At 39.1% G+C, this 26,183-nt stretch overlaps 2 protein-coding genes across 15 annotated transcripts in view; one reads left to right on the forward strand and one right to left on the reverse strand.

The window, feature by feature from the left end:
- Positions 1-96: 96 nt before the first annotated feature.
- Positions 97-11,915, reverse strand: atl1 (atlastin GTPase 1). 2 transcript variants are annotated; one of them, XM_031309867.2, is made up of 14 exons: positions 11,605-11,915; positions 9,433-9,683; positions 8,696-8,830; positions 7,968-8,072; positions 7,625-7,675; positions 7,337-7,393; positions 6,161-6,253; positions 5,917-6,055; positions 4,990-5,117; positions 4,735-4,791; positions 4,411-4,482; positions 3,903-4,334; positions 2,430-2,444; positions 97-2,162 (listed from the first exon to the last, which is right to left on the reverse strand). In XM_031309867.2, exons 1-14 carry the CDS (start codon positions 11,642-11,644, stop codon positions 2,046-2,048), a joined length of 1,692 nt encoding a protein of 563 aa, XP_031165727.1. In that variant the 5' UTR covers positions 11,645-11,915; the 3' UTR covers positions 97-2,045. The 2 variants fall into 2 exon arrangements, with proteins under 2 accessions (XP_031165727.1, XP_031165728.1); XM_031309868.2 differs by having other exon boundaries at positions 11,611-11,912.
- Positions 11,916-13,014: 1,099 nt separating this feature from the next.
- map4k5 (mitogen-activated protein kinase kinase kinase kinase 5) overlaps positions 13,015-26,183 on the forward strand; it is a 34,941-nt gene continuing 21,772 nt past the window's right edge. For 5 of the 13 annotated variants that reach the window (XM_035994868.1, XM_031309843.2, XM_035994872.1 and 2 more), the window contains exons 1-7: positions 13,016-13,452; positions 14,193-14,430; positions 19,188-19,245; positions 23,949-24,039; positions 25,014-25,078; positions 25,202-25,257; positions 25,354-25,401. In XM_035994868.1, coding sequence (XP_035850761.1) covers positions 14,323-14,430; positions 19,188-19,245; positions 23,949-24,039; positions 25,014-25,078; positions 25,202-25,257; positions 25,354-25,401 — 426 coding nt within the window. In that variant the 5' untranslated portion in view covers positions 13,016-13,452; positions 14,193-14,322. Of the gene's footprint in view, positions 13,453-14,192; positions 14,431-19,187; positions 19,246-23,948; positions 24,040-25,013; positions 25,079-25,201; positions 25,258-25,353; positions 25,402-26,183 lie in introns of all 13 variants that reach the window. The other 8 variants (XM_031309847.2, XM_031309852.2, XM_031309849.2 and 5 more) reach the window with 2 other exon arrangements.

A 26,183-nucleotide genomic window follows, 5' to 3' on the forward strand; every position in this document is an offset into this window, starting at 1 on the left:
TGAACACTTGTGGAAAAGACAAACTTATCAGATACAAGTATTTCTGTCTTAAAAGATGTCTGGAGGGAATCTCTAAAGAAATAACTCAAGTCTTAGTTTTCATTCATTTGGTCCAACTTTATTAGTTATTTCCTTGTAAGTGAAATTGCAATGCGTGTGTGGAAACTTAGCAGTGTTGACTTGGAAGAGGTTGATTGATTTGACCTTTCAGTACACTGAGGCTCCCACCATATCCGGAGATGATTTAAGAGTCGATGGGGGCGGCTTCAGGAATGAATTGTTAAATCCAAGAATAATAGGTTGTGTTACATTTTCTTTTCTTAACAGATACTATCTTCAATTACCATTTAATTTGGAGTGTAAACACAATGTAAACAAATGCTACTTTTCTGACTTATGAATGGACACTCCAACACAGCCATGAAGAAAGTGGATTTCAAAACCTCACAAATCTTAAACTGGACTTAGATGGTTCTTTGTGTGAAGGCCTCACTGATGTTGATTATATATTGTGGAAGACTCAAGAAGCCACTCTCTTGCAGTGCCTTTACATTTCCAACCCTTGAGGTCAAACCTCAGTATAAACTTGCTAAATATGCATGACTGTGTTCCTGCACTGTTGGTGACCAGAAAAAAGAAAAAACATTTCAATGCTGCAGCTGTATGCGATGCAGATGTTTTACAGTGAGCGCTATGATTCTGGGCTATTCAGTGAGCTAAAAACAATAACCACAGTTATACAAATGTACAGTAATGGTCTACGAAGCCAAAAAGTCCTGTCACTGATACAAGCCTTTTGTTTACAAATGCAAGCTGTTTTGGAGACACAAAAAAAAAGTCGGGGGCCTGGCTTCTTTAACCGTGCAACAGTTTTTCACAGATGATTCAAGTTAAGTCTATGAAGATGATACAAGAGATGTGGAATGAGGATCCTTTTTCCAAAGCAGGCCTGTCGCCCCGCCTAATAACAACTAGCTTTGATTCCTCAGTGGCCACAGAATAGCTACATTCCTCGGATTTGCTCGAACATTCAGTGAGAAACACAACAATGGTTTCACCCACCACCTCTACATCACAATGGAAACCAAACACGCTCTTTCCCCTCAACCTCAAAGACCAAACGCACATATAGAGGATCACTGCGTAATTACAAAACTGCAAGCAGACTACAAAGTGAGCGATAATGTCAGCTATGTTGTGTAAACTTTGAACTATTCTGTTTTTGTCTTTTCACCCAGTGCTGCTATTTCAAAGTACAGTACATGTCAGCACAAAGCAACTCCCTGATGCAGAAATCCACCTACAAAACAAAACAAAGTGCATACAACTAATCAAATGTGCCATTGAGTGTGTGCATTTAGCAGGAGGCAGGCTGCAGTAGATGTGAAATCATTTTTACATGTTATGGCACAATACCACTTTGTCACAACCATTAAAACTCAATGCTTTTATAAAGTATACCTGGTTTAAGAGCTTAAAGATGACAAACATTAACCACTTACCATGCTGATGGTGCTTGTAACGCTTCATTATTAAACATACAGTACATCTTTTGGCTTTCAAACATCGCAGATCATAGATATTGTTTCTTATAAACGCCACTAAACTTCAAAGAACAGAACAACCGTCACAAGTGGGGATTTCACAGATTTGGCTATACTTTGAAAATCATCGTCGTGACAATTAAATGATGGGGGGGGGACCCGTCTGATGTGAAATCAACAGCTGACTGGAGGTTGGACATGCCGAGGTCTCCTCGAGGAGAGCCTGCAGTATCTGTACAGGTGATATTTGATCACAGACAAAAAGTGAGACAATGAAATAAACAGCATCCATCCTTTGAAAACAGGCACCCACTGAGAGGATGCTCTGACACTGCCTATACATGAACATTATACAGTCCGTTATAAGGTTTAAAGTAGTGGATGTATTGGTGGGCAGCACCAGCCAATACCAGAATAAAAGAGTGCCTGATGGGTGAGGATGTTCCTCCTCCTCCTCCTCCTCCTCACCATGAAGTCCCTGGTATATTCTGTCTTAACTAATCAGTCCCTCTTCTTGTCTTGCTCCTCTGCATCCTTGTCCACCTGAGGCCCGCCGGGGAAGGCGTGGTGGTACAGGTGCCTGTGATTGGCCGCTACATTGTACAGCTTGTAGAGAGCCTGTGGAGCAGAGACGAGAAGAGATGGTGGTTACAGGCAGAGGATTTAACTCCCCGAGATCGCTTCAAATAATGCCAGGGTCAGTATGCAGTCGAGCAAGTTTAGGAGGAATGTGGATGGGTAACGGTGAAGAAAATAGCAAAAAAAGTGACACATAAAAGTTAAAAAAAACATTCCAATGTACCATCGTATTTATGTGCATGTTGCTCTGAGGATCTAAATGATCCCTGTCTTTGTCAATATTCCCACTTTGCTTGCTCCACTTACCTCATTTGTGCTTCCCTGTAAAGGCATTAAAAAAAGAAAGAAAGATATAGTGTGAGATAAAGCATGTTCAATTACAATTCATTATTGCGGTAAATGGATTTGTCCTCTCTGCCACTGATTTAAAGGAGTTTGTTCCCCTCTAGTGGTTTAAAGTATGTATCACCTAATTTACTATTAAGATGTAAGATAATAAGAAGAGTGTACAGTATTTGTCTCTGCTGTACAAAGTGTATTCTGGATGTGTTTTTTTTTTTTGATTAATTGATTTGTCAATTAGAAAATTAAACAGTTTCCATTTATAATAGTTCCAGCCTCTCAAAAATGAGTAGTTTTTATATTCGTCTATGATTGTACAATGTACTGGTTTGTGTTTAGGATTCCTGTTGGGACAGAACAATAATTTAAATAAGTCAAGTTGGGCGTTGTGATGGCCATTCATTGAGAAAGTTATCAGTTGAATAAACAATGATTAAAAATAGTCATTATTATAACTTTGACTCACATGTTTTACTATTTAAGATACATTAAAAAGCTTTTACAGATTGGCTCCGTTGTGTATACAGTACATTATTAAACTATGTATAACATCTTCATTGCTCCATAAGTGCTGAATATCTGACTGTAGTGATTTTGGCTCAGTTGAGAATTTGAAATCCAGTCCTAAAACACATTTTTTGGCTCTCTTTACTACAGCTCTTCTTACTTTTACAACTGTGCAGACAAACTGTATTTCTGTTAACTACTTCAATATATGGAAATATTCATTTCTGTTCATTTTCGTGTTTTTGTATCTGTGGAACCCCGTGAAAATGGATGGGGGGGGAACCCTGAAATTCTAAATTTGCAGGGGAAATGTGTGTTCATGTGTGTGTACACATAAAGAAACATTTTTTTATTATCTCTCTGTTAGGGCTGTGCACCTAATCGAACTTTAATCACAATTTCGATTTTGGCTCCTAACGATCACAGAAACAGTGTAATCGAGAAAAATGATTATTCCGTTTTTCTTTGATTTGTGAACTTGTTTTCAAGAGATTGTGAAAGGGCACTACAACAGTTGACCTTATTCGGTGTTATTATAATTATTGTGTAATACTATTTAAACATTTGAATATATTTTTTAAATAATTTATTTTAAGGGGAATTCAATAAGTTCAATGGGAAAAGTGTTAAGCGAAATTTCACAGTTCAAGGTGTTTTCACTGTTTCAGTTTTTTTTTAACTTCAAGAAATGCAACATCTTTCCAAAAGTCAATGAGTAATCGTGTTAAATAATCCAGATTTCAATATTGACCAAAATAATCGTGATTATGATGTTTTCCATAATCAAGCAGCCCTACTCTCTGGATTGTGTGTAAAGACTCTTGCTGTCGATTTTGCAACTTGGTGAGTATTGATTCAAATATTGATCAAGTTAGAGCATTGTTGCATGTATTCTTAACTTCATTAATGTTTATGTGTTCGTTGAACTACCTGGTCCCACAGTGCACCGGCCACCTGGTCGATGACGGCGCCCAGTTCTCGGTATTCCCCGGAGTAGCGGATGTAGGCCCAGGTGCAGAGAGTGATCAATGCCAGACCCAGGATCATGTTACACAAGCTGGCAATGACGTCCACGCCCACAAAGCCTGTGATGCCCGCAGCCACGTACATGACAAAGATGACTACAAACAGGGTGGCCGGCGTCCGGGCTGCGTGGAAAATGTTCTTGGAGTCATTGTGCTTGATGTACTGGACAAACACCTCGTCGATTTCTCCCTCCAGCTGCTGCAGGTAGCGGCGGCTGAACTCCTCGCCTCCCATCTTCTTCACGCCCCGAAACACCTGCAGGGCCTCCTCCCTGATGAGGCTGTGTCGGGTCTGCAGCTCACTGGGGGCCAGGAAGGGCCGGTCACCCCCACAGACCTGGGAACAGAAGGGAGAAGGATTAGGCAGCCCAGGGATAGTTTGGGATTTACTTTAAAATCCTGTTTTCACCTACCGTCTCCATTTTCTTGTTGTACAGGTCCTTTGCGGCTGCTACTGCTGCCAAATTATTCGCCTCTGCTGTGGCCTGAGAGGAAGCAGATCAAAAATATATAAATAAGGTAATATAAGATCAAATAAAACAAGATGAACTTTATTGATCTTTCGCAGGGAAATGTGTCACAGTCACAAAGAACTTTAAAACTTAATATAAAAATATAATTTAAAATAAAAGGTACTGAATACTATATACACCAACATTAATAGTAACTTTAAAGTGTATTGAGACAAAAGTAGTAGAGGGAGTTGCAATAAAAATGAAGGCGATGGAGAAATGTACCTGCAGCATTGACTTCGGATGTGGCAGCTCCTCACCTTGGTAAATTTTGATGTATGCCTGAAATAAAGGGATGACAAAAAGCATTAAAAGTAATAGAACTGGTTACATTCAGTAATATAAATATGTTGGATTTAGTCACAGTTGTGTGCAGAAACATAGTCCGAGTTTAATAGTTACTAATACTCATAAGAAAGAGCAAAAGAAAGTGCAGTGTTGGCTTGTTTCATATGAACTAACATGCTTCTTTGTTCTGACCTTAAAGTACTCCAACAGGCCTCTGCAGGTGATTTCGCTGCCGTTGATCTCCTTCACGTCGATGTTACGAGGACTGAGAAGCCACGGGACCAGAACCTTCAGGTTGTTGATGAACTCGCCGTCGATCTCTAGACAGGGGAGGAGAGGCAACGGCCGGTGAACACTACAGTACGTGCTGAAATTCATTCAAATTTGGTTTGTTATATTCAGCTTCTGGTGGTATGTGCGGTGCTAGTCCAGGAAATAAGTAGAGTTCTGTTTCTCAAAAACTCCAGTGCACCACCTGCTCCTGCACAATTCATAAATACTGGGCACTGGCTGCAGGATAACATATTTACACCAGTTCCACCTCTAGAATTCAGGCAGTTTAGTTTAGATTTGTAGATATATGTTTATGATTCTTTGTATTAATGGTTTCTATATTTTGCAACCTGTGCTTTTGCAAGAATATAGTCATAAACCAAAACATACTGGACAATTTTCAAATGTTGACCTGATAATAGATTTAAAGTCATGGGATTGCTAAAGGTATTACAATTGAGGTATATGCCAACTTTCGTGGCAATCCTCAAGAGACATTTCACAGCAACAACAACAAAATGTCAACCTCGTGGTGGCGCTAAAGGAAAAGTCAGAGTATCAATAAAGTCAGTAGAATTCATCCTCTGAGAAACATGAAGGTCTGTATAAAGTTTCACGGCAATCCATCCAAAAGTTGTCAAGACAGACGGTGCCATTTTTTTGCTGTGACTAAAGTTATTTCATGTTGAAATGTTTAATTATCCTGTGTGTTGCAAATGTCAATTTGTGTCAGTCAATTTCAACCTGACTTTGACGATCACACGCGGTCAGAAAACGTTCAACAAGAAACTATTCTGTGTTCGTGAAACATTGAATGAAATATGTTATGAGACGGAGGAAGTGTACCTATAATTCTTCCGTCAAAGTGTGGGTTGGTGGCCACTTTGAGGCCGGGGTGAGGCATCAGGAAACAGGAGATGTTGGTGAAGCAGGAGTGGATGTGTTTACGCACATTCTGCAGCTCTTCATGTTGGTTCTCTGAGATCTAAACCACAAAAACGACCATGTGTATCATTCGTTTGGTTTGATCAGCCTCATGTGGATCTGTCAAACGATTGTTTAAAACTACACGATATCAGTCTCAACTGACCTTAAGTCTCTTCTCAAGGAACTTCATGCCTCCCTCCTGTCCGTAGGGAAACTCATATGGAAAGCTCCAGTCTCGAACAAGGAAAATCATGGACTGGGACCGAAACAAAGCAACCATGTAACTCTTGTTAATGATATATTGTACTGTACATTATGTTCAAACTGTGGTGGAAAAAGTATTCAGATCCTTCACTTTTTTAAAGATAATTGTAGCCTTTAATATACAGGAAAGGGGGGAGAGAGAGGAGGAAGACATGCAGCTAATGGCCACAGGTCAGACTCAAACCCTGAACTGTTGCGTCGAGGACTGAGCCTCTGTAAATGGGCGCCTTCTCTACCAGGTGAGCTACCCAGGCGCCCTTCAGATCTACTAATACCACACTGTAAAAATACTCTGTTACAAGTAAAAGTCCTGCATTGAAAATGTTACTTAAGTAAAAGTATGTAAGTATCACCAGGAACTTTTACTTTAAGTTTTTAAAAGTAAAAGTCCTGTGGCCGGGTTAGCTCAGTTTGTAGCGCGGGTGCACATATATAGAGGTTTACTCCTCGACGCAGCGGCCGCAGGTTTGACTCCGTCTTCATCTGTCCTGTGGAATTAAAGGCCTAAATTGCCTGGGAAAAAAAATAACCTTAAAAGTAAAAGTACTCAATGCAGAAAAATCTTCCCATTTTAGAAACTGGAAACAATCCAAACAGTTCTATCAATCAACTAGGTGTTTAATGGTCTAATCATTTCAGCTGGACTTGTAGACCGTTATATTGTTGGATAGTTTCATTTATAATTAAACATCATATTTTATAAACCATGTGTTTTGTCTTATTTGTAAAGTAACTAGTAACTAAAGCTGTCAGATGAATGTAGTGGAGTAAAAAGTACAATATTTCTCTCTAAAATGTAGCGGAATAGAAGTAGAAAGTGGCATGGAAAGAAAAGATTTAAGTCAAGTACAAGTACCTCAAATGTGTACTTAAGTACAGTACTTGAGTAAATGTACTTCGTTACATTCCACCACTGTGTTCAAATTCTTTCCTTACGTAACAAACCTCAGTCCAATATTTCAAGATGCTTAAAGCAAACACCGATAATAATTTGTAAATGTCATTTCCTGACATTTGGATGCAGTCAGCAGCACTGTTGCAAATCTATCCAGCGAGTGAAAATGATTTACAGTACCTGGAATGGTTTGAGGAAAGTCTCTTCCATAGCTAGTCTGCCGTACTCTGTGAAAAGCTGAAATAAGACAGATAAGACGAAATGAGTGCAGATGTGAAATTGTATTTTGAAGAAAGATCAACAGGAATGAATGCTTTACATTCTATGGGAGCGCATTCATTCAGAATTTGGCTTCAATAGTATTTCTTTTACAAGATTTATGTTTCTGCTACAAGAAAATGCATATAGACAAATACTAATTTGCATCATGTCTGATTATGCCTTAGTGTCGACACTTGACAGTCTCACCTGTAAGTGCTGCAGGTCGTCCTCTTGTACATTCTGTGAGATGTTGTAAACCTGAAAAAGACCATTTATTTATAGCAACATTTCTTTCAAATGGAAATATAGAGTATTTAATAAAAATTATTTTGGCGTGTGAAACCAAAGGAACATAACAACCGGGAATGTTTGTATACATTTTTGTGGCAATCCATTCAATAGTTGATGAGCTATTTTAGTCTGGACCAAAGTGGTGTACAGACCACCCCTAGAACACTGCCACTAGCTCGGCTAAACATACAAACCATTCATTCACATAACTATAAATAGCCTTTACTAAAGCAAAGCTGGGTCAGATGGGTGAACGTACCTGCATGGAGCTTATCATTGTGCTCAGTGCAAACACAGTGGCTGAATCCCTCAGCGTCGACTGGCTGTCAAACGTGCCTTGTGTGTCCATTAGCAATACAGCGACCTGTGAAATGAAACAGACGAACACACTGACCTTTGCTGCAGGGTTTCTCACGCTTCTACTGCACTGTTGTAATAGTGTGTGAGGGATTGGAAAAGCCTGGAAGTCCTTTAGTGGCAGGATACTTATAGGCAAGAAAAATGAGTGAGGTCGTCAGACTGATTTTCAATGGAGATTTAAATGGAGAAAAGATCTTGAAAGGGCCAAATTGATCTTGATTTAAAATAAATATCGAAAGGACAATTCATTTGCATGAAACGTAAAGCTGACAATCAGTAGCACTCTTGCTTTAGCTGTGCAGACTAAAGAGGGAGACATTTGGCTGATGCAGGTGCAAAAAATGAGCTGGATAGAAGTCTCTAAATGCAGAAATGGCTTCCTTCAAGTGTGGTTTTACTGGGCAGCTTCTAAGTGTGAATGCATGTGACTGAATATGTGGCAAGGGGCAGACCTGTTGTCAAGACGGATACAAATGTAGAAAAGGAAGTGTTAAAACACAGAAAAAGGTTAATAAAGATATAGGTAAAGTATATATGTCATATTTAATGATGAATGTCTCATTATACCTTGTTGCATTGTAATAATCTAGACTATCTAGAGAATGGCATACAGTCACAGGTCTTTACCTTTTTTCCATCTGGCTTGTCCACCAGGAAGACCTCACTCCAGATCTGGATCCCTGTGGTCTCCCTCTCTGAGCCCCCCCTCCAGGAGAAGCCCGTCAGTGGCTCGTCTGCTTCTCCGAGCCAGCCTTCTGATGCCTGAACACAATGTGAGCAGAAGTGGTTGTTCAATGGTTTAAATATCTTATAATATTATAATATAATACATATTAAAATACATGTATATACAAGCCCCCCCCTACAGTAGTACCAATAAACTGATGGGTATTCCTTTAACTACAACAAAGCAGTCTAAAACCTTCTATTACTCTTTTTAATTCCTAACCATGCTTTTATTTATTTACCTATTCATTTATTTACATCCAGTTATGTACTGCATCCTATTATTTTCTGGCCACTCTTCCAAATTGTAATCATTGAACAAATGTGACAAGTCTTTGTTTAAATGCAACTTTTAAATATCCAACAATGAGCTAAATCACAGACTTTTCCACCCTGACACAGGGGAATTGAATGAATGAATATTATCTTTTGCATGAAAATAGTATAGCAAAATATCAGATATTGGCAGCCTCAGTGGAAAATGACTGGTGAGTTTGGTCACACCCCAATATACAAAAGTCAAACCGCAGTCCTCATATTTAAAGTAGCAGAAAAATACAAAACAGCAGCAAAATAATCTGAGTATTCTCCAGATTCAAAAGCTCAACTCCATCCCCTGCATAGACCCAGACACTTACGTGGTTGTACATGTAACGCAGCATAAAGTCCATGAGAAAGGACTTGCCCTTGCGGAAAGCTCCAGCCACAGAGATGGCCACCACCTCTCGGTCTCTGACCTCCTCCGCCAGCAGGATGCGGCTCAGCGCCGCCTCGTCCAACTCGAAGGTGTGGTCGTCTTTGACCAGCAGCACCTGCACGGGCCGGGCCCGTCCATCCGGCTCCTCCTCCTCTGAGCTCCAGTCATAGACATTTTTATCACTGAGGGACCCTGGAGCACAAGACAGAGGGGAAAAAGATTCCAGTAATGGAGTAGTGCTCTGGGGAATGTCCCTGAAAGACGGAAAAATGAACATTAACTTAACATTTTTAACTTTGAATATGGTTGCATGCAGACAAATGATCATGTTGATGCTGCTGGTATTTTCCTACATAATTACTTGTAGTTAATAATAAATAATAATAATAATGATATATACTTTATTAATTCCACAAGGGGAAATTACAGTGTTTTTCACTCTGTTGTTAATACACACATTACACACAGGCCTGAATTACACACACTTGTGTCAACTAAAATGTTATTAGGCCTATATGAGGAAAGTCAACTAAAATGTTGTTAGGCCTATACAGTATAAGGAAAGTCAACTAAAATGGTATTATGTCTATATGAGGAATGTCAACTAATATGTTATTATATGAATGAGCGATCAGCCAGAACTTATTCACAGTGATGAAAAGCAAACTTAGTGGTCCATTAAGGCGAGGAAACAGGAAACTTGAGTCCATTATTCCTTCCTGTTAGCACCAGATCAATAGCATCGCCTGCAAGCTTGTTAATACTAATAATGAATCATGCCATGCAATCCACCCCATCTGTTTGTGTCAAATGAGATCATGTGCATTCAGAGCTTTTTCTGGCGCTTTCCTGGCAGTGACTCAGTGGGTTTCTAATCTCTGCTGTCCCATGAAGTGTGAGCTGCATGAACGTCCGGATGCCCAGATTGGGGGAATTTTAGCTTCCAAATCCCGTTCATGTAATGCATGCTTTATACAACAAACTTGTGTCTGACCATGCACATTCTGCAATGAACAAAAGGATTTCTGAGGTTTTAAAAAGAAGAAAATCCATACACGTCACTTACTTCAATCTGTGCAGCTGTGATGTTCATTTTAAGGTTGTAATTAAGCATGTCTATACATCTTACAAAGGCACTGGGACAGATTAAGGAATAACAATACAAATTTGGGAATGTGCTAAAAGATTAATGCAGGGTGCCAGGAATGCATAATTTAAGGAGGAATCAGCCACGGTTTCCTCTTCGGCCTGAATAGGACTGTCAGTTTGACTTCACATCTCCTGCAAAGGCCTCACCCGGGCCCGGGACGAGCCTTTCCCTGGTTAACCTGATCATGTTGCTTCTGCTCCTAAAACAAACCGACGACGTCAGAAGCACTGTCTGCTTTAAGTGGGTCAAACCAGATAAACTCTCTCATGACAAACAGCAGCATTTCCCCCCTTTTCCTCAACCTTGATAGAGCCATGCAGTTCCCTTTTTTTCCTCTCCTTGCAGGCCTGTATTTAAAGTTAACATGAGCCATAGAGTGATGTCAGTGACAATTAGGATGCTCGTTATCATTACAATCATAGTGGTGGAGGTGATTCTTATGATAGCAGTAATGATTAGTATAAAGATGATGGTGATAATAGTGACAAGGTATTCCACTGATGCAATATTACATAATTGGATGCCAGATGCACCACAGAGCATCATAACAGGCTCAGTGTGATAAACACAATAAAATCAGAAGGTTATTTCCAGGCCTTATTGGGGCCTGGACCAACCAAACAGAGTATTTCCTGTATGCTGCTCATTGAAAAAAAAAAAAAAATCACTACAGATTTAAATGGTGAAAATGTCTGTTAGCTTATGCTCTATTGGCCGATATCCATTCAGTGACAAACATAAAAAATATGTATATTTCTCACCATCGGTAATATTAGATATTATGAGGATCAAAATAAATACACACTGGGCACAATTTTGTCGAAAGAAAAACAAGCCCTTTATGGTGGAGTCAGAAATAAACATCTAATTGGCTGCATTGCTTACACCCTCGCCTCGACAGGAATAAGAAAAAAAAATGTATGTGCGTCAGGGAACGCATGAAATATCAAATATTGTACGTACACTCACCCCAGCTGTCTCTGTCTTTACGGTGTTTTGCCATAATACTGTCTTTATATCCCTCTGTTTGTCCGTTAGAGAGCGACCCTAGTCGGCAGTCATGAGTGTCGAAGGGTTGGGAGGATGTCCTAGCTCCACCAAAACGATGCTCGTATCGCAGGAGGATGATGGAGCTTTTATTCCCAGCGTGATGCAGGACTCATGCATGTAGCCAGGGGGCGCTGTTGTCTGTTGTTCCTACTCAGTGTAATGTAGCAGCTTAAAGTTGCGAAAAGAAAATTAATGTGGTTCAGCGGGCATTGTGTTAGAATGAGTGCAACCACTGAGAATGTGAAGTATGGCTGTTGCAATTGAGTTCCAGTCGCTTTCATTGAGTCTGCTATGAACATGTATTTACAGCTTCCATCGGTAGGTGGCGGTAATTACACAGAAAATGGTAAACGTGCTGCCTTCGCGTACTATCGAAAATATCTCTACAGAAATTACTCTACATACTGATGTAGCCTATGCCTAGTAGGTGGTGGTATAAGTATCCTTTAAAAGTCCTGAATTCAAAATGTTAATTAAAAATACAGAAATATTATCAGTAAAATGTACTTAGTATCAAACGTAAAAGTACTATATAAAGTACTATTATATTATTCTGTTTTTTATCACTAACAAATAACAAATAGCCCATGTGAGATAAATTTAATGTTGTAGTTCGGCAATGTGGAGCCAATTATATTAAATACTTTTATACTACTGGGTAGATTGGTAGTATAGTACTACATCGTGTCATATAAGCAATTTTTTTTTTTAAATGTTAAAAGTAACTATTATTGTCAAATAAATGTAGTGGAGTAAAAAGTACAGCTTTACAAATAAAAGCCCTGCATTTCAAATTATAAAAGTGCAAAAGAAGTATCCACTATGCAGGCAAAATAGTCTCTGTCAAAGTTATACTATACTGCATGATTAATATTACTGTATTTTAATGTTGTCGCTAACCAAGGTGGAGCTGATTGTAGCTAAATTATTTTATATGGGTTTTCCAGTAGTTTAATTTACTGTATAACAAATGCATTATATTTCATTTTGTCATTCTAGGTTTTTAATATTTGCAAATCTGCAAAGTAACTAGATAAATGAAGTGGAGTAAAAAGTTCAATAGTTCTACTATGCAGTACTATGCAGAAAGTTACAAGTGCCTAAGACTTGTACTTGATTACAGTAGTGGAGTAAATGTACCTAATTAAAAACTGGGGATGTCAGAACCTTCTGCAATACTTTTGGCATGTATGTGCTGAAACAAAAAATCCCTACCAGTAGCAGTAATTGGTGCAAAAAAGTCAATTTAATACTTGATTGTGGCTATGGCACCCGACATTTTCTAGGTATTCCTTTTTTCTTTCGAGAGTTTAGATCTTTCGAGGAGTTCATGAATGCAGCAGGATCGACTCCACAGAGATTAGCAACAGACTGTTGCTTTTTCGGCAGATTTTTTTTGGGGGAATACATTTAAGAGTAATACTTGAAATTATTGATGTAGTTTACCGTTCATATTTAACACAGGAGTGCGAGGCTTCTCTAAAACTGTCAGCAGAGGGAAATGACATGTCAACGGTTAAACTTAATGCTGCAATTCGTGCGAGGACCGAACTCGACTGTCGTTAACGTCTGCGTTGCTGTTGCACCGTAGGAGACGGAGTGAACAGCAACAGCCAACTGAAGTTTATTACTGTTTCCTCGATAACAAAGGGGACGCTTTTCTTCTTTTTTGTGCTACTATTCGACGCCATCGTACGGTTAAAGGCCTCTAAAAGACTTAAAATGCAAGACACACTCGCCACGGTGTTTGCATTGTAAAAGGTAGGCACAGTTGAAGTTAGAACCAGTGGCAAAGCTAAGTTAACGTTTGCTAGTTAGCATTAGCGCTAGCTGTTAGCTCACTTGCCTGGATGCTAAAGCTCCCTAACTCACGTTAGACCTGGCTCTGGCTATTTGCTGGAATGACCACAGTGTCCATGCTAACGTTATACCCTAGTCATTTTAATGTGTAGGACAAGCTATGAGTAACTTTAATGTGAGTAACGTTAGTAGTTTATAAGGAATTACATTTCTAGGTTAAGCTGTTGGTGTTGGCTGGCAGATGTCACGATATGTGACAGAATATCTTCATCTTTTCTGTTGCGATTGTCAGAATCTGATTTATTACCAAAGCAAGTTTTCACTTGCAAAGTATTTGCCTTGGTGTATTTGTTGCATACAATAAACATTAAAAATGAACCAACAATGAGGCAAAGTACTGCTATAACGTTAGTCAAGAACATAAACGCAGAATAGATAAAAGAACAAATAATAATGTTTCAGAAAGGGATAAGAAGGAAGGCTGTACGGTTTATTGCAGGGTATACAATGCTATTGATCAGGGGATGTGCAAAAGTTTGCAGTATGTATAATTTATGCAATGGTCAGGGGTAATAGTCCAAAATACACGCACAGATGAAATATTTCTCAACTTTGTGTTACCAGTATCCCTTTTCCATAACGTCACATTAAGGTTTTCTTAACAGTTTTCTTCCAAAACTTTTCATATGTCTCTCTATCAGGGCATGGAGCACGAGGGAGGACCGTCTGAGTAACGGTGATTAACATCTATATTTAGGACCTTTGCTTCATCAAACCACCGCCACCAGATTGTATCAACTAAATGTAAAGGATCGTTTGGTTCAAGCTACCATGGATATCTTTCCTCGGCCAAGCGGTGAAATCCAGAGGAGGAACCCTCAGCATGACTTTGAGCTCATTCAGAGGGTGGGAAGTGGCACATATGGAGACGTGTACAAGGTACAGTGAAGTTCCCACATCCTGTCATTAGAGCTGGACATATCTTTGTTTACCGTCACATGACAAATCAACTTAATTGAAGACAGAGGGTTGTTTGTTTTGTAAGTCATGATAACATGTGGCCAACACATTTGGCAGAAGCTGCCTACTAAAATACACTTATTGGCAGGAATAACCGCAGATGAAACCACATTGCTTAATGAGGGTGGGAATCATATTGTACCTAACCATGTAATACTGCCACATGAAACAAGCTGCTGTGTAATATATTAATTGTGAGATATAAGAGACTGATTAGTTAATTAATCGATTATTAGATCAAAAGAAAAGTAATCTGTAATGGCTTGATTGATTCAGTCAAATGCTCCTCAAATATCTTACTTTTTCCTGGTCATATATGATAGTAAATGAAATATCTTTGGGTTTTGGACTGTTGGTGGTACAAAACAAGCAATTTGAAAATGTCACTATGAGAAACTATGATGAGCATTTTTCTCTATTTTTTGAGAATTTATCGACTAAATTATTAGTCATTTAATCAAGAATAAAGTCAGCAGATTAATCAATAATAAAAATAATGGTTGCAGCCCTAGTGTTGTTTTACTGGTTGTGCAAGCTGCATCACAGTTAAGTGAAACAATTTCCTGAACCCGTTTGACTGTTCAGGCTCAGTGAGACCAATGCTTGTACCTGCTTGTCCATTTTATCCACATCACTTTTTTTCTTTCTGCCGTGGAGAGAATGTTACCCATCACTGGTCTAAAGCATGTATTAAAGCCCGCGGTAATCTTTCCCTAAAATGGATTTTGGCTAACTATGAGTTATTGAGTAGAATCTTTTTTTTTTTACTTTGTTTATTGAGCTTTTTTCACAACAGAACAAAGACATATAGATTGAGTAGAAATACAATAAGTAATAATAAGTTAATACATTTAAATAATCTGTACTGTAGGTCTACAAATTGCACTCAGTATCGTTGACATGATGGTGCAGGTGATTATGTTAAAATACATATTGCCAGACTATAAGCTACAGTATTTTGATATCTGTTACTTTAGAGGAAAAAGAAGTAACCATTCATGTACTATATTTATTTATTTATTTATTTATTTATTTACTGCCTTTAGCCTTTCAGTTTTGTTTTTAGGTAACTCAGATGAAATTGGGTAAGAGTGCAGTCTGTTACATTTACATTTAGACAGCAACATGTACACATTTACAATTATTCAAGAGTCAAACAAGCAGACTGAACAGCTCAGAACATGACATCCCAGTGTTAAAACATTTCTGTACTGTAAAATCCAGTTTTTATCATATCTTTATGGCTGTATTCGTATCAAGTGGATGCAGTTTTTGAGGAAAGTTACTGGAGGAATGATTATAAATTCTTAGTTGGCGTGTACTGTAATATAAACACAAACATAAAGATGGCACTGTGCTCCTGCATTGCACTAACAAAATGTTGAATGAGAGATACGAGAAAAATAAATTAAGTCTATACAGAAACTGTCCAGCTAAACAAGATGTATCCACATTTTTCACTGTCTGTTGGCTGTAGGGAGGTGTGTTTTGCTGGGGAATGTTCTTGTTTATCCATCTGCCACAGCTAAACAGACGATCTATCTGATCCAGGGTGTGATAGTTGAGGCAGCCTGTCATGGTCCCTCTTCATACAAAGCCTCTCTGGCCAGCCCCCACCCCCAGACAAGGCCACTGGTGGAATGCTGCGCCTGGTATTCTCCCACAGCTCGCAGGCTAAGGGCTGCAGCGGACTTAAATATGATCAGGCCCCTGTCTAAACATGCGTTTCACTATGGGTGTGTTCCGGGCCGCACTGACAGCAGAAACACCTTCAATTGGGAAAAAGTCCTCCTTTGGCCTGCTGTGCTCAGTTGACTTTTAATGGACACAGCATTCCTCGCCTTGGATGATTTATTAATTAATTAATTAATTAAATCATATTGCTCTGTATTATTACTGGAGATAATGATTCATTTATCTTCATTATAATGTCATACCCCTGGCTCTCAGCATAGGTTGTTGTTATAATATCCTTTTAAATGCTGGAATTTCTTTTAGAATCAGTTCTTAAAGGTTTACTACGCATTATGTAGCAGAATCTTTTGGTTATTTAAAGAAATAATTTAAGCAAGTTTTTTGAGTTTGCATTAGCAGATGAAATGCCAGTAACAGTATCTACAAAAGGCCAGTAATGTAGGTGAGTGGAGTACTGATACTAGATCTGCTTTTGTCAGTGCTTGAGTCAGAGTTGGATGACAAAGAAGGAACCAATGAATCCTACACACTGACGGTCACTTATACTCACTTTATAAACGTGTTTATAAGAGTTAAATATTTTTTATGCTCTGCTCTTCATAGGGCTGTGCAATTAATTGATATTTAATCGTGATTACGATTTCTGCTCTTAACGATCCCAAAAACGGAGTAATCGAGAAAGACGATTATTTAGCACATTACGTTTTGCAAGTCAACTCTTATTTTGTCCTGTGTTCTGAATGGAGAGGAAATGTCACAGTTCAAGGTGTTTTCACTGTTGATTAGAGTGCAGATCGGGCCGCATTTTTCTGTCCGAGCCCGGCCCGCGTCCGACAGCAGTAACCGAGCCCGACACAGTTAAAATCTCTTTTTTTCTCATACTAATGACATGTATGTTTGTTTGTGTAGAAAGCTTTTATTAAGCAACTGTAGGAAGGCATTCGCAAATGTCAACAGATGAGCGCATCAGCGCACACGGGGCAACAAGCGCACGTTAATAAGCTGTTTAATTTAAAATGTTCAATGCCTTATCGCGCTGATGTGACAGAGCCCGACCCGAACCCGAGCATCATTTCTAAATATCTGTCCAGGGCTCGGTTCGGGTATCCATCCTCTACTGTTGATTTGTTTAACTGTTTCACTGTTTGTTTGTTTTTTAAATTCAATAATAACTTCTTTCCAAAAGTCAACGAGTATACGTGTAAAATAATCGTGATTTCGATATTGACCAAAATAATCGTGATTATGATTCTTTCCGTAATCGAGCAGCCCTAGCTCTTCACTATTCCTTTAGTGTGCCAGAACTTACTTGAAGTTATTAAAATTTGGATGCAAGGAAACATTTTCGTGCTTATTGAGTCAGCGTCTACATTTTCACTACAGTACAGTGAACCTTAGATCTATGTAGATATGGTGATTGATATTGTGTCAGATCTTAGAGGTTACATGCCAGAATACTCCTTCCTCCAGGTAAAGGTTGTTTGGGGTTGTTAAAGCTTGTGTTGTCTGCTGAATCACATACTATTTGAATGGTCATTTCAGAACTTCCCCTTTCTGGGTTTAGTTCTCAGGTTGACTTTAGCTACTTCAGGAAATGTAAAGATAGACACAGGTTGTGAGCATGTATTGGTGGTCTTTACTTCACTGACTCCCACAATTGAAAGCTGAACAAATGTGCCATAGAGCAGTACATATACTGCTGAATCGCAGCCCCATGTGAACATTTTTTGTATAATAGTTTTCTGTTCTTTGTTTGTGTGTATGCACCTGCGGTGTCAGCTGCAGAACACGTATAAGCTCTGTGTGTTATTCTGTTTATGTGTACGAATCACCAGCACATTCCCTGTGTTGAAAGGTGGCCATACTTGGAGGGTCTTGTGGTTTACGGTTGATTTAGTTGCTCGTCCCATCACTTCACTCCTACGGATTAGGGAGCATCCCGTCTTGACCTGGATTTGGAAATCAGTGCAAACTACTTTAAGATAGAAATTTCACAAATGATGGATGTTTTTAAATCTAATAACCATTGGGATGTTGCCATTGACATAACAAAGTACCAAACTGATGGTACTGCCCAAATATACAGAAGAAACTAAAAGAATATCAAGAGTGAACAAAATGATGCTACTCTAAAATTGAGTGACTCTCAAGTCATCTACAGCAGGGATATTTAAAGGTCTACACTGTCCAGCATGAGCAATGGTGATGATGCTTGTTTAAGCAGACTTTAGGTTTGAGCTACTACTTCACTCAAGAATGTAATGATGTTGAATTTGACTGGAGGAGGTGCTGGCATTTGTATCCCACAGTTGAATGTTTCCGCTCCACTTTTTTCAGAGGCGAAAGGATCAACTAAATAGCATTTATTGGTTTAAGGGTTATGTAGGCCAAAATTGTAACCGATGTTCCATCAGAATACAGTATCATGTTATGTAATATTCAAGGCTGCAACTGACGATTATTTTCATTATTGATGAATCTGTTTGTTAATTTTTTTTTTCAATCAAAAGTTTAGCTTAGAAATATTAAGTAGAAAACACAGGAAATAGTGACAGTGTAATAGTGAAAAAACCCCAATTACAAGTTGCAAGTGCTCATCAGCAAAGTGCTTGTTTTGTCTGACCAACAATCCTAAATTGGTCCCTGCTGTTTTTCTCAGTAGATTCATCACTTGGTCTATAAAATATCAGAAAATGAAATTCCATTCCATAATGATTCCCTAAAACCCATGGTGATGTTGTCAAATTTCTAGTTTTGTCCAGCTGACGGTCCAAGTGACAGAACCTCACATTTGAGTGGCTGTGTGCTGTGTGTGAAAAAATGATTAATGAATTATCAGAATAGTTGGCAATTATTTTTCTGTAGGTCGACTAATCAAACTTCTAGTTTTGTCATGAACAGTTGGAATACAAGTTCTGATTAAAGCAGTAACGGCAGTATTGTGATAGCCTTGCTGACCATTGTGCTGTTGTGTCTTTCAGGCCAGAAACATACAAACAGGGGAGCTTGCTGCGGTGAAGATCATAAAGTTGGAACCAGGTAAGAGTGATCTTCTCATTATCTCCGCTTTTCTCATCACAATGAGGGAAAAATGTGTTTGTCAGAGCTGAGAAAGTCTGAAAAATAAGTCTAGTATTTTCCAGGGTTTTGAATGGAATGCACAAAAAGTACTAAAAAGACTACAAATGAAAATATTGTTGTACAGTGCCAATACTCATGACTGCAAATATGTATGTGATCATAGCCCCATTGTTGTTTTTACATATTTTTGTTTCAATTTTCAAAATAACAGTATGTAGAGTCCAGAACCATGTCTATCTATAAGTTAATATGACGAGCGATGTCACTTGAGATCTTTCATGTGAAGAAGGAGAGGAGGACATTTCTGGCTGTGCCTGGCTTTGGTGTCTGTGCTGCTGTTGACCTAGTGACCGTTCCAGATTAGTGGGATTACGATGAGGGCTTTGTACCACCAGCAACCAGACCGAGCTGAGATGATTACCAGTCAGTGAAGGAAGAGATTCACTTATGCTTGTTTTCTCTTTCATTCATCATGTCACCGTTTGTGCTAGTCTGGCAGTGAGCGGTTGTGGGTATGTTTTTGTACGAAGTTTACATGCGTTGTTTTCCTCAGGTGTCATCATAACATCTGAGCTGTAATTTCAAACGGTCGCTTTTTTAACTTCCTGATAAGTCTGTAGGGGTGTAGTGCTCTTAATTAAAGGCGATTCATTTTCTGCTGGAATATAGTAGGAGGGGGGATTTGTGTGTGTGTGTGTGTGTGTGTATGAAGCAGAAGATCAGGGGGATATTGCTTGGTTAATGGTAGCTGTGGTGTTCCCGGCGCAAGCCATTAAATTATGTCACCGCCTCTCGTTTCCAGCGCGAATGTTTCTCAAGTTGCGGCGCGAGGTCGTGCACCTCCTTTTTGTAACCCGGCACGCGCTGCGCATTTCATTTCGGCATGGTTGGCTGGGAAGACTGGTTGGGCAAGTTTGCCTGTACAAAAATCTGTATGATTCTCCATGTACAGACCACAGGGAGTCAAACAGCCTTAAATATGTGGTCAGAGAGAGACACCACACTGGGAAAAGAAGTATTTTGCTGGAGAGTGTGGAAAAACATGAGGGATCGCTTTGTCAAAGCTAAAAAAAAAAAACGGCCCTTATAGAAAGAGTGTTGGTAACATCAAGAGGCAGACAGTTATTTCCACTTGGAGATAAGTGGCAGTAACATTAATAATTGCACAAATGCAATGCTTGGCGGTACGTCGGTGGTTATCATGGATGTGTTTAGTACTGTTGCCAGGCAGCCTACTTTCCTTTACTTCCGCTCTCTTCTTCTCTACTACTTCTTGCTTATTCACAGATTGTTTTGTCTGTATGCCCCCTGGCGTTTCGGAGAATACTGCAACGAACAATGCGTTGAGCATAAACGTCTGCGTGCATGCTCGTAGCGCGCACGCCATCTACGGAGGCCTGTGGCACAGTCTGTCATGACTTTTGAGAATAGAAATAAATCCTAAAAATTCTATTAAAAATAGAAGTAAATCTGCACTCTGGGGCACAAATTACAATTACTGTTTATTCTCGATGAATCTGCTAAATACTTTCCTGATTAATCGATTAGTTTTTTTCCTCACACTGGAGAAGCAACACAAGCTTTTTTGGTTGAAAGGTGACGCAAACAATTAATTCTAACACACTCCCTGATCTACATTCGTAGTAAATATCATTTGTGCAAACTTAAATGATAAATAAGGAGTACAGAAATAATACACAGATAAAGAGTGGAAATAGGCTTAGTGTACAGCTAAGTTTTATGTTAAATAGGTTTAGAGCAGTGTTACATTTTCTAGTCAAAAATGGCCCTAGCTATGTTCCTGTACATGTATCCCAGTTGAATAGCCCTCAGCAGGTTATCAAAGTGTCTTTAAAGACCATTCATATTATCTCTGTTCATGTTTAAGCAGGACTCTCTTTACTTTACCCCCCTACCTCAAAGAGTCACTCCTTTCTGAGCTTCAGGTAAACAGCTTTAGGCGGACCACAGAATCAAACAGGTTTGACCAGGAGGAGTGACGGTGCTATGAAGTCAGGGGCAGAGAGAGAAAGGAGATAGGAGTGGTGAAGCTCTCTGGCTGGAGGGACTGTAGGGCACATTGCAGGTTAATCTGATTAGTTGGATGGTAAATAACTATTTAAGACCAAATTAGTGTTGGTCTTTACTCACTGACTATTGAGTGAAGATGGGGAAAGAAACTTTTTTCTTTATTTCTCTTTTCCTCTTGCAGTGTACACACTTGTAGTAGTCATTTCTTTTAAACACTATTATTACATCTCTCACTATACCTCTTTTCTTCTTATGACAAGTAATTTTCTCTTTTTCTGTCATTTCCGTTGTGTTTTGTCGTTACTGTCCCTGAGAAGTTGGCACCCGACTCCTGGCTGTTTCCATTAGAAATTCTGCTGCAAGCAGTTTGGGTGTGGAACAATGTCTCTCATCTCTGCATGCAGTTACATTTATTTTATATACGGGGCTATGTCAGAACAGAAGCAGTAACTTTTGGAAAGGTTTTCGAATCTCCTCGGATGGTGCGTAATTATTGATCTGTTTTCTCTTTTTAATTTAAAGATAAACTTATGTATAAACTGACAGAACATCTATCAAACCATATTAGCGTGAGATTGGTCAAGACTTAACATAGAATACCTCTAACACACTGAATTGAAGCAATAAGCGAGGGTGTGTATATTCGGAGAGCATAGGGAAGCGCTCAGTCTGAGAGGAAGTGGCTACACTCTTAGGCCTAGACCTCAACTCAAAGAGAATATTGTCTTATGTTTTTTTTTTTTTTTTTACCAAGCTCAAATTCATGTCACTGAAATAACCCTTGCTCAAAATTTTGTGGCTGCTTGCACAATTTTCTCTCTGTCAACCATGTTGAAAATGTTTGTGATCAACAGTAGTTCCTCCTCTGATATGACACAAAATGAAACAATAATTAATAAGTTCCCAAAATTGTAACTTTTCTCTAGCATTATATAACAAACAAAGAATACGTTCACGTTCGTCCTCATCAAAGCAGTGTCAAGCACTAGCTTCTGTGAGACTGAGACATTCATCTCTAATTTTACAGATAGAAGGGAGGAGTTCAAATTGAATGATTGGCACTTTAACATAGCCTCTGTTGACATTCTTGAGCACACTTCATTTATTCTTTTTACAGACTTGTCAAGCCTCTGTAACAAGAGTAATAAAAAGATATGGACAGAATTAGCTTGTAGTAATGAATCATTGAAGCCAGGTCTCAAGCGTGCAGAGACAGGACTGTGACAGGGTGCTGAGTAAATGAGAGAAATCTCATGAAGAGGATTTAAGCAGGAAGTTGAATCAAGCTATTTAATGTCCTATATTAGTAGATGCATCCAAAGCTACCATGTAAAACCAGTTGGATGTACACTCATGGTCACAAGGGATGCAGGTACATAGTTTTTGTTATTTTATGTAGTTTAGACAACTAGGCTAATAGTTACATTATCTCAAGCCTTCTGATGTGACTAAATATCCAAATTCGTAGCTGATGATAAGTTTAAAGAAAATGGAAATTCACCAGTTTGTTGTTTATCAGCTGGAAAGTTATGCACGTGTTGGCATTCCAAGCAGACTTTAATTCAGAGGCTCGTGTGAGAGAGCCTAACCCCACCCAGACAGACTGAAAACAGGACTGCTCTTTTCATTGGGTAAAAACGTTGTTTGTGTGCTCGAAAAAATGCCTCTGTGGTCCAGGATGTATATCCAGAGATGTTTTCTTCCAAAATGAAAATGCCCCTGTATCATTTTAATTTGGCTAGACCACAAGCCACCTGGAGCTATGTATCGCAGTAAAGTGCAGGTCAACAACTTCTTTTTGTCTTCAGGCCACAGCTGGTGGTAGTTGCCAAACCTAGCTTGATACTATTTTGTGAGACAGCTGATATTTATTACAGAATGTATCCATCAAAAGACCAGAATTGACACACTTAACCATATGTAGAAAAAAAATAAAAATTGTGGCAGAGATTGTATCCATTAAATGAGCTTAATCTGGACCGATGCCTTTGATGACAGTCTGTTGATAGAGTGCTGAAGCTGGCAGAGTCTGGTAGATATTAACCTCCTGTTAATGTATTCCAGGACTACGTCTCCGCACAATTGGGAGCAGCTGGGCTTACATATTTTAGTCTTCTTACTTCCTACTGGTCGGATGTGTTAGAGTGCTTTGCTGAACTGGAAAGCGGCCTGGATATCAGCCTATACCACATAAACTTTAAAAGTACAAGGTGTTCCTTCTATTTTTATTGGCTGTTTTATAATCTGCTGTATTTACACAGAGATGAAATATTGAACCATATAGTCAGAGGGAAATATGGGAAGAATTTGTTCTGTGGTTTTGAGTTCGGCAAACTAAATAGAAATATTTAAGTGTTTTCTAAAACCTAAAGTTTAAGGTGTGCACAACCTTTGTATCATCTGAAATGCTATGAGTGTTTTTTTTTTTTTTTCAACATTTCAAATTCAAGGTTTGTTCTAGTGTAAAAAAAAAACATAAATTGTATTCTGGAGATGAATCACAATAATTTTGTGAGGTGTTTATTTCCAAATGGATAATGTCTCATTTTAAAATGAAACTGTTCCCTGGCAGAAAATGAAAATATAACGTTTTGTCCATGTGTCTGTGTGATTTCTCCCTCTGTTTCCAGGGGATGACTTTTCCATCATACAGCAGGAAATCTTCATGGTGAAGGAATGCATGCACCACAATATTGTGGCCTACTTTGGGAGCTACCTCTGGTAAGAGCCAGCTTAAAATACTCCCGCTTTGTCATTTTATACTCAGTATTTTCTTCTTTCTCGCAGCCAGACCAAGGTGTAACATTTGTGGAATTCATGTTACTGTCAAAAGCATTTAATGAGGCGGAGCCACTGCCTGAAACTCACATGATGTAATTAATCACTTAGTCACACCTGTTTGTGAAAGTGTGACTCAACCTTTCAACTAACTCGTAGTGCTGACTAGGCCCTTCAGCGCCAGGATGCAGCTCTTATGTTTTAACGGAGCCTATGTCTTGTGGCCGGTATCTGAGAGGAAGTAGGGCCGGTCCGCCCAAAACTGCCTCAGACTTCCAGCAGGTTTAACTGGAATATGAGCCTCTGATCTGTTTTATATGGCTGTTAGTCCAGAGAGATGCATGTCTTATCACAGCAGGCATGTCTTATGCAGTCTCGCCGCATAGAGCACAAATGGTTACTGTAAAATGTTAATGAGCAACCCACCATGCGTTAATTTTTATAAAACTCGATAAATTGTATTAGAAGAACCACAGTTTTGTGGGGGAATCAAGTTTCCCTTCAGACCTGTTTCCTGACCTAAAATAATTTCCATGTCCAGCTAAAAGGTTTGAAAAGTAGCACAGTTGTAATTGGGAATCTGAGGCAGTGTACAGTACAGTATCCTCACCTCTGCTGGGAAAGTGTCACAGTCACACTGGTCTTATTTTTAGCTAATTGTCAGAGGGTTGTCATCATTTTTCTATTCACCCCTCTCTTCTCAGACATCCAGTACTTAACCTCGTTTATTAAGTTGTTTCAGGAAGGATTGCTGGTTTGTGCAGCATTGTTTAACAAGACACCTTTGTAGAATGCTTGTGCTGCTTATCTTTTGCTACTTGTCAAAATAGTTACTTAGCTGTATAATAAGTGTGTCTAGCTAACTAGCAAAGCAGTTAGTAAGCACCTATTGTAATCATTTTCTCTGATGTCATCAGTCGAGAGAAGCTTTGGATATGTATGGAGTACTGTGGTGGAGGATCTCTGCAGGACATTTATCATGGTGAGCTATTCATTACTAGAAAGATGCAGTCATAAAATGTTTTTTAAATACTGTATATCCATTGTAAAACTTATTTCTGCCTTAATCCTTGCCCTGCAAACATGGAATGAAATTGTGTTATAGTGACGGGACCTCTCTCGGAGCTTCAGATAGCATATGTCTGCAGAGAGACCATACAGGTAATTGCACTTTTAAATCATTTATTAAAAAAAGAATATTTCACTGTTTGGAACATCAGTTGAACTCATTACTGAATACATTCATTTCCTTTACAGGGTTTGGGATATCTGCACAGCAAGGGCAAGATGCACCGTGACATCAAGGTATCCTATCTTTTCTACTTTGTTTTGTTCTCTTTTAGCCTTAATCTTATCCAGTTCAGACCTATTGTTATATGCCACACGCTGACACTTTGCCTCATGCCAACACAAACAGATAAAAAGAAAAGATGAAGAGTGAAACTGACAAAAAGATGCAGCAGTTGCACAGCTTGAAAACAATTAATTTCACTGTAAACTGTTGTTGCTCCTTAAAGTGCCCATATTATGCTCATTTTCAGGTTCATAATTGTAAACTTAGCACAAAAAATAAGGAAATCTGTGTTTGGTAGATTATTTCTCTGTGGTAACAATGCTTTTTGGCAATAAATCTTATACTGTTGGAAAGCCTGTTTAGTTCCCTTTTAAATGTGCCCCATTTGTAAGGAACATGCATTTGTGGGATGAGCAGCAGCACTGAGTATGTGGGTTGCGCCCAAAAATTTGCCAAATCTTCTCTGCCAATGCCCTTCACCGTCAGGCCCGTGTGCGCAGGTGTCGGAAACATGTGCACTGGAACCTGAACATGTGGAGAAACGTTATGTTCAGTGATGATTCCAGATTCTGCCTACTGCAGTTGGATCATAGGGCCAAAGTGTGGAGAAGACGCGGAGAACGCTATGCTGATTGCTGCACCAATAGAGTAACACCTTTTGGTGGAGGCAGTGTGATGGTGTGGGGCGGCATCTTCCTCACTGGAAAAACGAGGCTTGTCATCATTGGAGACAATCTCAATGCAGAGAGATATAGAGATGAGATTCTGCAACCAGTGGCAATCCCATATCTCC

Source organism: Sander lucioperca, chromosome 18 (genome assembly GCF_008315115.2).
Source record: "Sander lucioperca isolate FBNREF2018 chromosome 18, SLUC_FBN_1.2, whole genome shotgun sequence".
Taxonomy (NCBI): Eukaryota; Metazoa; Chordata; class Actinopteri; order Perciformes; family Percidae; genus Sander; species Sander lucioperca.